The sequence below is a fragment of the Branchiostoma floridae genome, chromosome 7 (genome assembly GCF_000003815.2).
Source record: "Branchiostoma floridae strain S238N-H82 chromosome 7, Bfl_VNyyK, whole genome shotgun sequence".
Classification (NCBI taxonomy): domain Eukaryota; kingdom Metazoa; phylum Chordata; class Leptocardii; order Amphioxiformes; family Branchiostomatidae; genus Branchiostoma; species Branchiostoma floridae.
The window spans coordinates 5,378,438-5,393,797 of NC_049985.1; the positions used below are offsets into that span (position 1 = coordinate 5,378,438).

Here is a 15,360-nt window from a genome sequence, read left to right on the forward strand (position 1 = left end):
TTAAGGAAAATTCTGGCAAGTTGGGAATCACCAGATTCAATAAGATACTGACATACCTGTGTCATCTGACCTTCAACCTTGAAGACACACTGGAGAAGTGCTGGTTTTATGTCCGTATACTTTTTGTATCCTTCCTTGATCCAGAAAGCTATTTCCCCGATGTAATGTTCCGTGTGACATTTCGCATGAAGGGTCAGAAGATTTCTTAGTACACCACCCAAGTTCCATACGTAGCTTGTTTTTTCAGGATCATTTTCAACCGCACGCTTGAATGACTCTGCTGCCTTCTCATGCTCTCCTGCAACTTCCAGACACCAGCCCCTGGCTGCCTGTATCTTAGGACTTGTGTAGCCGTCTTCTAGCTGCAGTGCTCGGGCGAAGTGGTCCAGTGCGTCTTCTAGTTCCTCCCTGTCCTCCACTTCGTGTGTGACAGGGTGGATCGCAAGCCTGTGACAGACTTTTCCGAGTTGGTAGATATTGAATTGTGTCGCTGCACCTTCACAGGAGGCAATGGCGTCTGCTTTGGCCATCTTCAGTGACTGTTTTGAGGGCAATTTCCCTTGTCTTATAAACTCATCATACTGCCTCATGTTTACGACGGATCTGATGTAATAAGCAACCCAGTTACTTTCAACTGTAGGCATTATGTCTATTGATTTATTTAACATTTGTCGAGATTTCTCGTACATCTTCTCACGTAGGTACATTTGTCCAAACCTCCTGTAGACCTCGCCGTCATTTGGGTTGATTTCCACTGCCTTTACGAAACAACCTAGCTGCGGCCCAATTTGATTTCCCTCTACCTGGGGGATTTCTTTCATTAGGTAGTCAGGGGTTTTATACCCCTCGCCGAGTTTTTCCCTGCACTTACTCTCCAGAGATCCTAGCATAGCCCATGCTCGTGCGAGGTAAAATGTACTGTGTTTCCAACTTGGATCTAGTTTGGTTACCTCTGTCAAAAGTTCTCGTGTAAAAATGAAACCTCTGAGCTTATCGTCCGGTGTCAACACTGGCGCTTTGTGATGGTAGTCACCACTGACCTGTTCAAGTCGCCAATAACATTTACTCAGGTAGAATGTCCACACAAGACGCTCCTCTATGGCCACCGTATCTGCGTTACCTGCCAAAGTTAGGGCCGTTTTCAACAAACCGATAGCGTTCTTTATTTTTGACACCATGTCTTTGCTGTCATCCCTTACTTCAAAGGCAAGCGCGTAGCCCTGCTCCGCAAAACAGCGAGCGTTTCTGGCTCTGGAAACATCAGATTCTTCCGAAAGAAGCTCCTGTAGCCGATCCCTACACGCCATCTCGTCCTTTGCTCTCATCAGTTGTCCGTATATGAACTGTTTGTTGGCGATAGCGTTGAGATTGTTCTCATCCCTTCTGGCGAGGCCCTCCAAGAGTTTACGTGCTTCGCCCTGACCGCGTAGTTTGTAGAACGCAAAAACGCTCAGTAGGTTGGTCATGGCACTTTCTATGGGACCCGTTTCCTGGTCGAGTCTTGTCTTGAGTTCGTCGTACCAAGGCGAAACATCCTTCGTGTCCTTGACGAACAAGTCAAGGTGGAAAAAGCCAGGTTTGGGAACCTGGAGGATACTCCCTCCTTCAGCCATATTTGCAGATCCACAACTTCATACCTGAAGCGTTGCCGGGCAGCGCAGATGGCGTAATTATATATGGCCGCCTTTAAATTCAAAGGCCCATTGTGCATGCGAACTCCACCTGAGGTGTTGCCAGGCTACACAGACGGCATGAACGGTCACCGTTGCTGTTATCGTCGTAAATGCCACATACCCATTTTGCATGTGAACCCAAATGAATAGAGCGGAATAGGACGCAACGACAAAACTGCAGTTTTCAAAGTGATACTGAGAGATGTGTTTTTTTTGTGTGTTATTTCACCATTGAGTAATGTAAACCATAACATTATGATAACCATATCTCTATCCCTCCAAGTCTCTTGGTCCATTTCTTTATTATACCGAAGTCCGAAAATACGATACTGCGGGTTGGGCCTAACGTTCTAACGTTAGGTCGGGAGACATCAAGTTTTCAAATCAGTACAAAATAGAAAGCCCGGTAAAAACGCCAAAAGCCGGAGCCTAACCTCTGCTTGGAGAGTAGCATGGCCACACAAAACGGCCAGACGTCATAAACAGCGGGTAACGTCAAAACAAGGGTGACGTCACATGGACGTTCTATTGACGTCTTCACGTTCGATGTTCGTGTCTGTTTACTGTTCGAAAAGTTCCGGAATGTGAACAGGTGTCTCTCAACTTCAGGGCAGTTTTCATCGGCGGAAATAACCCTTTGACAAGTCTGCGGTCCGAACAATGGTTAGAGAAGCTCACTTACCTTACACATGAAGACGTGGTCGAACATTTTGCGGGATACTTGATGTGATTTCACATAGTTAGACTTCAATTTTAATCAATTTAATATTTTTTTTATTCGCAAGGCATCTAAAACTAGGGTGCGGTCACACAAGTGTGTATATAGAAGTCCATATGAGCCCCGTATTGACATTCTTCCGGTTTAAGTGAAGTTTGCTGGGAAGAAGTTGTATTTTACTTTGACTTTGCACGTTACAGTGCAGCCTGGTTATCGAACTACAAAGACGACTTTGTCGGCCGCAATGTTAACCTAAACCGAAAAAATACGGAACTCATACGAACTCGTGTGATCTTTCTCCTGTGTAGTGGTAACCCACAGACGTACTTCCCTCCTAACTTTATTTGCTAGTACATTGTAACAAGGATTTCGGAAATCCGATTTTCAGACGACAGCAGGAAGGTATCATTAATCTCCAAGCAGATCCTACAACGGCATAAGATAGTACCAAACTGGTCAAGGAGTGTAGTCAGCCAAGAGGTGTATATTTGCCATGTAGCAAAACACACTCCTAAGCTAAGCTGGCTTCACTCCTCTGGCAGCTTTTGATACTGTCTTATGCTACCGTAGGATCTGCTTGGAGATTAGGTATCATTGAAATGTCATACCTTCCACTCAATGAGCAGCGGGAATTCCGTCTAAAATAGTACAACATGAGAAACAAAATGTACAGAAATCGACAACGTATGCTGAAAAAGGTACGCTGAAAAAGGTACATAGTTGTGACTGTGAGTTACTTATGCACAATGCTTGCGACATTTACGCCGCAAAGTAATGAAGTATGGCTATCATTTTGCCCAGTTGTCACGGTGCGCATTCCAATCCATGGAACGTCTTTGTGGATCACATTCGAAAACGTTCCCGTGGCAACCAAAGTTTCGCACAAGCGTTCGGTAGGGTAAACAGAGGAAAACAGCGATGTGTTGGCGACTTCCGATCTTCAATATCAGGTGTTTTTAGTGGAGGAAGAGGAGAATTCCGACCTTCAATATCAAGTGTGTTTTGATGGAGGAAGAGGAGAATTATGATCTTCAATATCAGGTGTGTTTTGATGGAGGAGGAGGAGAATCCCGATCTTCAATATCAGGTGTGTTTTGATGGAGGAAGAGGAGAATTCCGATCTTCAATATCAGCTGTGTTTTGATGGAGGAAGATGAGAATTCCGATCTTCAATATCAGGTGTGTTTTGGTGGAGGAAGAGGAGATTTCCGATCTTCAATATCAGCTGTGTTTTGATGGAGGAAGAGGAGAATTCCGACCTTCAATATTAGGTGTGTTTTGATGGAGGAAGAGGAGAATTCCGATCTTCAATATCAGGTGTGTTTTGATGGAGGAAGAGGAGAATTCCGATCTTCACGGTATCGGTGTGTTTTGATGGAGGAAGAGGAGAATTCCGATCTTCAATGTCAGGTGTGTTTTGATGGAGGAAGAGGAGAATTCCCATCTTCAATATTAGGTGTGTTGTGATGGAGGAAGAGGAGAATTCCGATCTTCAATATCAGATGTGTTTTGATGGAGGAAGAGGAGAATTCCGACCTTCAATATCAGGTGTGTTTTGATGGAGGAAGAGGAGAATTCCGATCTTCAATATCAGGTGTGTTTTTATGGAGGAAGAGGAGAATTCCGATCTTCAATATCGGTGTGTTTTGATGGAGGAAGAGGAGAATTCCGATCTTCAGTATCAGGTGTGTTTTGATGGAGGAAGAGGAGAATTCCGATCTTCAATATATGATGTGCTTTGATGGAGGAAGAGGAGAATTCCGATCTTCAATATCAGGTGTGTTTTTATGGAGGAAGAGGAGAATTCCGATCTTCAATATCAGGTGTGTTTTGATGGAGGAAGAGGAGAATTCCGATCTTCAATATATGATGTGCTTTGATGGAGGAAGAGGAGAATTCCGATCTTCAATATGAGATGTGTTTTGATGGAGGAAGAGGAGAATTCCGATCTTCAATATATGATGTGCTTTGATGGAGGAAGAGGAGAATTCCGATCTTCAAAATCTGCAGTGGAGAAAAGGTGCGTTTTGCGATTCAAGGTAAGAGAGATACACTTTAACCGAATGATGCATTTTCAATATTGAATTTCGTCTATGCAAGTCTGCTCTGTAGCGCCACCTAGTGGTCTTAAACTTCTCTGCATTGCATTCTGCCACTTTACAAGCTGTACGTTCTTTGTGTAATACCTGATAAGCATATACTAAAGAGTTTTTGGAGTAACTTACCGCACCATACACGGTGCCCGTGCAGAGCCCATCTGTGTTTCAAAGCCCTTGGGCCATACAACTTTGTGCAATCACTATAGCAGGGGGTTAGCCCACTTGATGTGGTGTGTTGTGTCCAACTCCAATACTTTCATATTTCTCGCTATATACTGAATACAAAAATAGATGAGAAATGATGAACGAAACTTTATTTCTATAAAAAAAGGTCAACTTTATTGGTGATATGGGAAACATTGCAACAACAACAACAACAACAATGAAGAGATCTGCAATGACTTTTCCTACCCCACAGTAAAGTGCACTAGAGCTGAGGTATATAACATAGGAACATGTGATGCTCCTCAAAACACACTGCTACCAACTAGTCTTTCTCAACACTACTTCAACCAACAAACTGGCAGGAAATGTACACCTTTAAGTAGTAGTTGGAAGGACATAATTTACAGTTTTTTTTTATAAATAGAATATATTCATTGATTGACTGAACTGCACACATTTATGGAAAAATAGCTCATTTGGGATATTTACACATTTATGAGTGGTTAACACTGAAAAAGAATGAAAAAAATTCAGCATTGCCTAACCTAGCTGCTCAAGGGTACCTATCACACATGTCATCAAATTCTAGCTATAAACAAAATTGCATAGCTGTGCTGGGGGGAAATTAAGTACAGGGAGCTAAAGTTTGCTGTGATTTTTAACTAGAAGGGTTTGCATGTCATCTACTATTGGGCAATTCTACAGACAGCATCTACAAAATGCCAATATCTCACATGTTCCAAGGCAGCAGTATCATACAGCTTCAGGCAGTTCATTCCCTTGAGTTCAAGCGTCAGGATTTGTCCATAATATACAGTTTAGCACTGCAATTGTCTCAAAACAAGCATTATTCCAGTTACATTTTCAACCACTAAGACTAACTCAGGTATGGTCAAAACTGTACAAGTGACCACCTCTATACAAGGACCACCTGGCCAATGTGACACTTTTTGGGTGTTACCTAAAGACAATTTCCCCATTGACACAAGCACTGAGAATCCTGTCTATAGCAACCACCTGTCTACATAGACCAGGTTTTATCAGTCCCTAGTGTGGTCTCCTTGTGCAGTTTGACAGTATAAGCCAGTTGGAACAAGACATCTTTGAAATCTTACTTTTCACAAATTCAGCTGTATATGTACATAAGCTCAAATGCAATACATACCTGAATGAAAAACTCTCGCATTCTCATATATCAACAATATGCTTGTCAGTTCTTTCATACATAACATTCAACAATGTCAGAATGTGAAATGGCAAGTGCAACTTTTCACATGAAATAAGCAATATACAAATGCAATGCTTCATTACGTCTATCATATAATTAATGTGCACCGGGGAATCTAACTCCGAACACAATTTTTTTAAAGTTCTACCAAAAAGAAATTACTAATGCCATAGAGAGGTAAAGTATGTAGTGACATAATGTTTGGTAGATGTAATAACAGTCCATCAGAAAAGAAAACGTTATCCTATAAAATATTACTTTACATGGAATGATTTTGACAGTTTTTGTTTCATAGACTTGAAAATTAAACATTACAAATGAGCATCTCATCCAAACTTTTACACTTTAACTGAAAGCACCATCGTAAATAGAGTTACAACTGCACCAGATTTTGTTATCAATTAATTTATGCTTGTCATGACTTGAATTTTTGTGACAGCTATATATATATATAGAAAAGTACATTTTTGATCGTTTTCACTGTAACAGAACTAATACTGCAGTTTAGTCATGCATTGCAGTCATGGTTGTACAAAATATTCTACATATTTAACAAAATCAAGTTTCATAAACATATTTCTTACCAATACTGTGTCAATGATGTTGTTCAATGCATGCTGAAAACACAAGGAACACTTCTAGCTAGCGAAAGCCAGCAGCTCATCATACAAGCACCACATCTTCATCTACAAATACAGCACATCTTCAATATGAAGGAAATGGCTTCTACTTAACGGTCTGGACACACCTTGGGTGTCTTTTTTTCTGCGTATTGCTTCAGTGATGACAGTAGGTTGCTGACAAATTACCTTACCCATCCTGCCAGTGTCCCAGTCTGAAATACTGATTTTGGATAAACGTTTGTTCATCAACCGAACAGTCTGCAACAAACTGTAACATACACACAATTTGCAGAATTTGTTTTTACTGAAGTCTGTACATTCCCATCTGTTTCCTATCATTTCTTGTATTCTACAAAACAGTTTGACATCTTCAACCCAAACCTTCAACACACTGCCAAACTGGTAATAACAAACTGTGCATGTTGAAGATTAACTGATCAAAGCAACGTCTTAATATCAAGCCACAACCTAACCAAAACAACAGATGCTGACCCTACCATACATATACCTACATTGCACAGGACATGTAACACATTCGTAGCTGCTCATGACATTTTCACTGATGGGGCTATGGTTCAAGCATCTTCAAACCTGGCAAAATAAGCCCATTCAAAGATTTGACAGCACATGCACATGTCAAAGCGTGAAAGCCCCTGAGATCTGAACAAAACACGTCTAGACATTTCAAACCGAGAAACAGAGGCCATACATATCTAAGATTCATTCTTATTTTGCGCATAAGGCAGGAGGATCTGCTAAATATCGGCATTTATAAAGCATGGTTGAGGCAAGAACAGTTTACAAGTCAGTGGCTTTCACCATTGACCTGTGCATGTGCAGTTGGATTTGTGAATAAGCCTATTACAATTTACATGCCCCTACATCTACTATACAAGTGTTTGAGATGTTGGTAATGATAGGGTTAGGATTCAAGTTGTTTCAGAACCAGACCGTAATATGTGAAGATTTGTACATCTCTACACTGCATACTGACAACTTTGATTGTTTGCAATGTTGGTACACATGTACTGAAAGGGTTCAGACTACAGGAGTGACAGAAACAGGTTTACGACGAAGGTTTCTCATCGGAGATGGTGTAGAAAATCCCGGTGTCCGAGGACGTGGACTGTGACCTGGGATGAAGCCTTGTACATCTCTACACTGCATAATAACAAATTTGATTGCTTGCAATGTTGGTATACATGTACGGAAAGGTTTCAGACTAAAGGAGTGGGTTTATGACGAAGGTTTCTCATCAGAGATGGTGTAGAAAATTCCGGTGTCCGAGGACGTAGACTGTGACCTGGACAGCGACTTGCGCTTCTCCGTGGGAGAGCGCCTCCTCTCGAGGGTGGGAGTGAGGGCGGTGCGGGGGACGCGGGCGGGGGAGCCCATGATGATGGGGGAGGCAGCATCTATCGGGGAGCTGCTGCCGCTGTTGCGCAGCTTCCACTGCAGTTCCTCGTTCTCCATGGAGAGGCGCTTGCTGGCGTTTTCCTGCCGTTCGTACTGCTGTCTCAGCTGGGCATGCTCGGTAGACATTTGCCTGGAATTGGGAAAATGTCATCGATTCAGCTGAAGTCAGTAGAGAAGTTCACACTTGTGCGGACTACAAATACCTTGTGTCATGGGGTGATAACATAATTTCTGCAGACGTTTGAATGCGCTCTAAGAAACTGACTTCCTGTTAATGTGGACAGGTCCAAATGCATCAAACTCATTCCAATGCAGAAATGATGTTATCAGCCTGTCAGGCATGAAGCTCTTTAATTTGCAGCACTCTAAGAAACAACAAAACCAGACAATTCCTATACTTCTGTGGATATTGAAATTAAGAATGTTGCTCGTCTGAAGCTTTGCAATACTGCTGCGTGCTGCTTGCACTACATTGCAATTGTTGTTGGATATTCTAACTTACCTCTGAAACTCAGATTTGATGGATAACATTGCCTCCATGTCTTCAGTCTTCCTCTCCAACATCTTAATCTTGTCCTTCAAGTCTGGGATTTCAGATACCTGTGGTATAAACAACAAGAATTGTTGATGTATATATCTCTTACTCCATTCATCAACACGTTCATCTTCAAGGTGGTTCAGTGCACACGGTTTTCCTTGGAGACTGACTTAAGGCAACACAATATGACTTACATTCATAGGCAACTTAACAATAGGATGACTAACTCAAAACAATAATTTTGCTTTTAAATCTAAAAAAAAAAGTCAAGAGTTGTGTGGGCATTATTAACTTTTTTTCAGTCTAAGTCAATCATTGTTAACCATCAGCCCACTGCTAACCAGTTTCTAGTCCTGCTCAGGTCCATCCCTTCCACCCACCTGTTTATCCAGCTCCATGTTGCGTTTCCTGAGGTCGTGGACCTCCTGACTCTTGATGTCCAGTACGGCCTTCAGACTGTCCACCTCGGCGGGAAGGTGTTTGTACGGCGTGATGGCGGCCTGGACACGCATGTCTGTGTCCTTGTTCAGCGCCTCCTCAAACATCTGCGCCTTGTCCTTCTGGCGCTGGTACTGGAAGTTCAGGGTTTCTATTTGGTCCTGTTAGAAGAGAAACATTGCCGTTACTTTAAGTCTTAACATATTTGCAATTATTTTGCAGGGGCCGTTTCACAGAGAAATTATGGCAATGTGAATAATTTTCCACTGCATAATCTTACTGTAAAACAAAATTGTGGCATCGTGTAGCAAAACTGTAGGGTATTATACCTCTAAGCCCAGAGGGCCTGCATTTTGAGAACCATGATATACTCCATGGTTATGCGCATGGGAAAGGCATTACGCTCTATTAGCTCACTTGGCCATACATTCTAGCAGAGATACACAGAGATACTCTTGCATTAACATTTCCATAATTGCTCACAAGGAGAAATGCCAGGATCTGTTCTTCCTGCCATGATTCTAAATTTCACCCATGTAATTTACAGCCAAAGCAGGATACAATTATGATCAAGAGGTGGCAACGTTTCACCAGGAAGAAAAAGCAGTTGTGCTTCCTTACCTCAAGAGAAAGTCTTGTCTTCTCAAAGTTTGTTGTCAGGCTACCTATTTGTTCCTGATGCTGCCTTTTTAATTCTGTAGATAAGAAAGGAAAAAAAAGTCTTGTTAGTTTTGTTGATTTGTACTAGTATCAGTTTTGCCTTTTCTATTATGTTCACCCAAAGCTTTCAGAAACCACCCTTACAACAATGGTACATTCCAGAGATGTCATGACCAATATCTGTACAATGTTGCCCAATTCCCCCAGTAACCATGTTATAACCATGTTATACTACACAGCCTGGCAGGCCACCAAAGACCTTCAGGTTTTCTAGTATGTGTCTGCACTCCATCATTCATCCGTTTATAACCTTATCTGTTTAGGGGGTCTTCATGATAGTATGTGACAGTGGAGGTGGGTGGATGCTAACTGTCACACTGTAAATGCAGAAATGTTCACGGTGGATTAATGTTCGCAGTTTTCGCGGTGATCACTTCACCGTGAACTTAAAACCACAGCGAACATTTTTCTATTATGGTATTAGACTGCAGTCTATGGTGTTACTGCGAACTTAAATCCACCACGGAAAGTTTTTTTTCCAGCTACCGCGAAATTAAATCCCCGCAAACTTAAATGCATTTATAGTGTTACAGACTACACTTAGATGTAATTGCTGAACTATTCATTTCTCAGGAGCCCTATTCATTGGCACATTTATCAAAGGAAAGTCATTCTGCTGTGAGAATCAAACTTTAAGCATGTGTCTGACACTAAAAATTGTCACTGCTTAACTGACACTTTGGGACATTAGTGTTTAAGATGGCAAGATGGAATAATGAAGATTGAAACAAACTGTACAGACACCTGAGTGAGGGCTGTTTATTAAATCCCAATGCTTTAAATTGGTCGTTTTGTAAACAAATATTTGACTTTAGGCCTGATCACCATGGGCTTTATACTACATGTATGTTTTAAGGAACACATCAATAAGTACAAAACAATGCCATAGGTGCAAATTCTGGAAAACAATTTTGTCACCACATTTACTAATACGATTGGTTCAAGAAATGGAAACTTGGTTGTTCTGGGGGGATATCCTTCTTTTCCAGTCACAGTCAGTTGCTTCCAAATTAGAGCTTGAGGATGCGCAGACTTGATTTGAGTCTTGAAACAAATTGGGGGTGTGCCCCCCCCCCATAAATCATCAAGTATACAAAGACAGACCATTCTAGAGGCTGGGGGTGTGACAAATGACGTGACATTGTACAAGTTCTATATGATATATCTGCTATGCTTGTAGTGCCTCTAGGGTGTGAGTTTCATACAAAATGTATGTATTTATACCTCCAATCTACTGTGCCTCTTGGTTGTGAGTTACAGTGATATGTACCGGGTACATATACCTTCTAACTTTTGTGCCTCTAGTTGTACCTCTAGGTTTGATGTGTTCAAATACTGGTTCTTTCCTAGAAATATCACTGAGTGGAATTTGTTGCCATCAAGTGTATTCTCACTCTAGATAGCTTCAATTTACTTGCCAATGGGTTTAATCCCATCAAGTGCATTCTCACTAGATAGCTCCAAACAACATTTACAGTCAGATGTGCAAAGATTAGGTATGACAAGCCCTTCAATGTAATATAACCAGCTGCTGCTACATGTATACAACATGCCTGCGAATCCGGTGTGTTATGCCGAAGGGCGGTTATACCGGCTATATCAATACAGATCCAGAATGTGATAATGTATGTACCTTCTATCTCCTGAGCCTGTAGTGCCTCTAGCTTGTGGATCTCCTCTGCATGTTTCTGTTCCAGTTCTCGGGTGGCAGCCTGGTGGGCCTCACAGATCTCAAGAAGCTGCAACAAAGGAGAAAATTTTGACGATCAGTGTGCCAGTATCAGATATTTCTTGTAATATGATGAGTACTTTATTGATGAGTCTTTCTGATGAGTACTTTATTGCGAAACTCTTAAATTATCTTTTATGGCAAGTTTAGTTGGGTTTAATAGCTATTGTACTGCATTACATGACATTATGATTTACGTCTTTGTCTTGTGTTTATTTTCCACATAGTATATGGGCAAACCAATACAGTGCAAAAATTGATTGGAATAAGCAAACAACTCAAAGGACAAACACATTTCAATTTGCATCTAATCTGTAGGTAGTTAATTATGTCTGCAAGCTTAACTGTCTGCAGAAAGCTTAATTAGTGTGAATCATTAAAAACACATGAAAAACATTCAAATAACATTTTGAGCACAATTCCTTTGGGATCATCTTTAAAACATGATTACAATGTACAGCATAAACAAAAACTACAAAGATAATAGTCAACTATGAGAAGAGCATGCATGTGCACATCATAACTGTTGCAACATTGTGCTGTTCTGTGTTGTTTTAAAGCAGAAAATAAATTCAAAATTTTTGGAAGGCACCACAAAGAATTACTGTTGTCTACATACAGACAGTGACAGACTGGAAAACACAGCCAAGCCTGCATGCTGTTATGACTGATACCTTGACACTTCTGAATCTTGGCATCCTCCCAAACCTTATTATTGACACCAGCAGGGCCGCACACCCAATATGGGCTGCCATGATCGATAATCCTTGCATATAATGCTTCAAACTTACGCCACCCTATATCCGTTCAAGATATTATTTCTTTTATAATCTCTATTCCATGTCTAGGGTAACTTTGATATAACGTATGTGTTATTTTTTTCTGTTATAAACCTGTTATCCTTGTATCTATTTTCCACTCTTTGAGTTGATGAATTTTTATGCATTTTACCTCACAAACCCATGGACCATACCATTGAATTGATATTACAAGGAAAGCGTGTTTTCCTTGTAATATCAATTCAATGCATAAGGCAACTTTGATATAATGATATAATGATATAATGTATGTTTTATTATTTTTTGGGAAAACTGTAATCCTTGTATCTATTGTCCACACTTTGAGTTGATGAATTTCCATACATTTTACCTCACAAATCCATGGACCATACCATTGAATTGATATTACAAGGAAAACAAGCAAATTCAAGACATTTGCGTGTTTTCCTTGCAATATCAATTCAATGCATACAGCAACTTTGATGTAATGATATAACATGTTTTTTTTTGTTTGGAAAACTGTTATCCTTGTATCTATTTTCTACTCTTTGGGTTGATGAATTTCCATGCGTTTTTATTCACAAACCCACAGACCGTGCCCCGTACCACCCATCAAGGCAGTTATGCCTGTATTACTGTCAAACATTTCACCATGCCACGGCAGGAGGTCACAATTGGGCAAAAATTGGATATTGATCCAAGTTTTATCCTTCCATCAACTGCTTCTATGCAATAAGCCTACATGTATGTACCTTCAACATCAGACCAAGCATTGAAAAATTCACTTAGTAATACATACAGTACTAGTCATATACCCTTAATTTATTCAATTGCCACAAGCACTGGAGTTAACAAACACTTAAGAACAGGCAAAACATTCTCAGTGTCTTTGTAACATTTGTTCACAAGTTTTCATTAAAGATATTAATTACAAACCCCTGGTATGGAGTTCTTTAGGATCAATTGGCAGAGAATACTTAAATATTCCATCCACCTTACAAACAGACTACTAGTACATGTATTAGCATTAGACAGACCTGAATATGTCATGTATGGATGTCTTGACCATCTATCTTTTTCAAAGAACATACAAAAATCTATTATACATGAAATATGCACAGTATAAAGCTACCTTTCTTTCAAATTATTCAGCTGCTATGAAATCTGGTCGATAGTTATTCTTAAATCAAAATTCTATTCTGTAGACGATGCCACAGATACAGGCAGTTAGAATCATGACACGCACAAGGAAAAATTCATAGGAAAGCGATGTATATTTGATGAGGAGGGCCGTTATGTAGGTATGACCTTTCCCAGGCCTTGTCTGGCAATACCCTTCACAGTTCGCGCTGCCGCATCACCCCTCAAGTGTATGTGTCAACACACAACCTTTCTGTGCATGTTTAACACAGGCTGGTGAGAGGTATAAAGTATTCATACAGTTTTCACACATCGCTGCCAAAAGTTTGATTCCCAGATGGTTACGATCAGTTGAATAGAGGAATACATTTAGGAGCCAAAATGCCACATCATTATCATTAGATAACAGACTATGGCTGAAAACTTTTCAAAGACTGAAAGAGCAGACATGTCCCTAGTGGTCATAATTGTATCGCATCTTAGAATAAGTAAGTCCTTCTTCTGCGTGAATTCTCTGCTTCTGGCAGTACTTTCAAAGATGCTATATCAGGGATTGTTCATCAGTAACTGTTATCTCTCTAAGACAGTTCCTTGCTTCTGAAACTGTTCAACTCAAGTCTCTACCCATTGGCAGTTTGCTACCAACTTGCCTACTGGCCTCCTAGATGTAGGAAATCACATCAAAAAGGTTTTGGAGCCCATTATAAGCTCTTGAAGACTGTTGGCGGGCAGTAATTGAAAACCCTGAGCAGTTGGCCGATCCCGAAAAGCATGAAGCCTCCCAACAGGCATGAAATTCATTTGGTGAGGTAAGTCTGCTTAGGGGAGTCTTACAGATAATGCAGGTTGAAAGCATATTGTACAGCTTCAGGATAGAAGGAAAGTAAGGTTGGCAACTGCAGGGGAGCCTCAGGGAAGAAGGGCCTGACGCTGATCTGGAAAAGCAACCATTAGGGCATATTGCTGTGTGAAAGGACTAAGAATACAGTATAGCCCAACCACAATCATAACCCCCTCCAAACTACACACTACAGCAAGTTGGATCTACTATTCAGGATCATGACTATCCAGGTTATCCCCAGGGCTACTGTATTGGTTCTTAATGCTTTAGGGATATTCGAAGGGATGGTATGCAAAAGTTATACTTATTCCAAGAGGCTTAATACAAGAAAAAAAAAAATGAAGCTGGTAGGACTGATATACTCCCACACAGTCAACAGTCCTTTCTGGTAGTTGCCACCATCCACTAGTACACTATCTCTTTTAGTCACATGTAATATATCAAGCTGTGTACCTAAATACCCGTACCTGTACCGTACCTAAAAAATTGTTTAGGTACAGGTCCGGACCTAAACATCTGTGTACCTGTACCTGTACCTAAACAAACTAAATCACTATTAAACACTACTTTTTAAGACTGCTGGACAAGTAAATTCCGAATCAACAATGACAATGGTAATAATCTTGCAATTGAAACTTAAGAAAACTTGCAAAGAAATTGTTTTGAGATTCAAATATGTAATTCCCCATACAAAGATGACAATTTATCACTAGAAAAGACAGTTAGCTACATGCTTAACTTATATTAACACGTATATTTGGTTAAACTTTTTTAGGTACAGGTGCAGGTCCGGACCTGTACCTAAACCTGTGTACCTGTACCTGTACCTGTACCTGAAATTTGTTTAGGTACACAGCCCTAGTCTCTTGCTCTTACTGTTTAGCTACACTTCAGAATACAAAAAAGTCTGGAAAAGTTTCAACCTTTGTCCATGGTGCTGAAAACCCTGTAGCTGTTACCAAGACCTTATTACGATTAAAAATGATGTTTATTTGTTTTTGTAAATTTCAAACCATAACATTGGAATGAAAATATGAGATTTCAGATGCTATTCGTATATGACATACATATTCACGTCATATGTAATGCTTAATAAAATAATTTGTGATGAAGATTGAAAATACAATGGTCATTTTGTCCTATCATTCAAATAACTTAGTTTGTAGTGTTATCTCTAGTAAGCTATGTCTAATTTTTCCTGATGCCATTGCATCCATGGACAAAACCTTAATTACATCTTGATATTCTTATCA

At 40.3% G+C, this 15,360-nt stretch overlaps 1 protein-coding gene across 1 annotated transcript in view; it reads right to left on the bottom strand.

Moving 5' to 3' along the window:
- Positions 1-6,851: 6,851 nt before the first annotated feature.
- Positions 6,852-15,360, bottom strand: part of LOC118419546 (microtubule-associated tumor suppressor candidate 2-like) — a 32,780-nt gene continuing 24,271 nt past the window's right edge. The window contains exons 7-12 of the mRNA XM_035825978.1: positions 11,252-11,357; positions 9,520-9,593; positions 8,841-9,059; positions 8,425-8,522; positions 7,810-8,052; positions 6,852-7,639 (exon numbers count right to left, since the gene is read on the bottom strand). Coding sequence (XP_035681871.1) covers positions 7,573-7,639; positions 7,810-8,052; positions 8,425-8,522; positions 8,841-9,059; positions 9,520-9,593; positions 11,252-11,357 — 807 coding nt within the window. The 3' untranslated portion in view covers positions 6,852-7,572. The remainder of the gene's footprint in view (positions 7,640-7,809; positions 8,053-8,424; positions 8,523-8,840; positions 9,060-9,519; positions 9,594-11,251; positions 11,358-15,360) is intronic.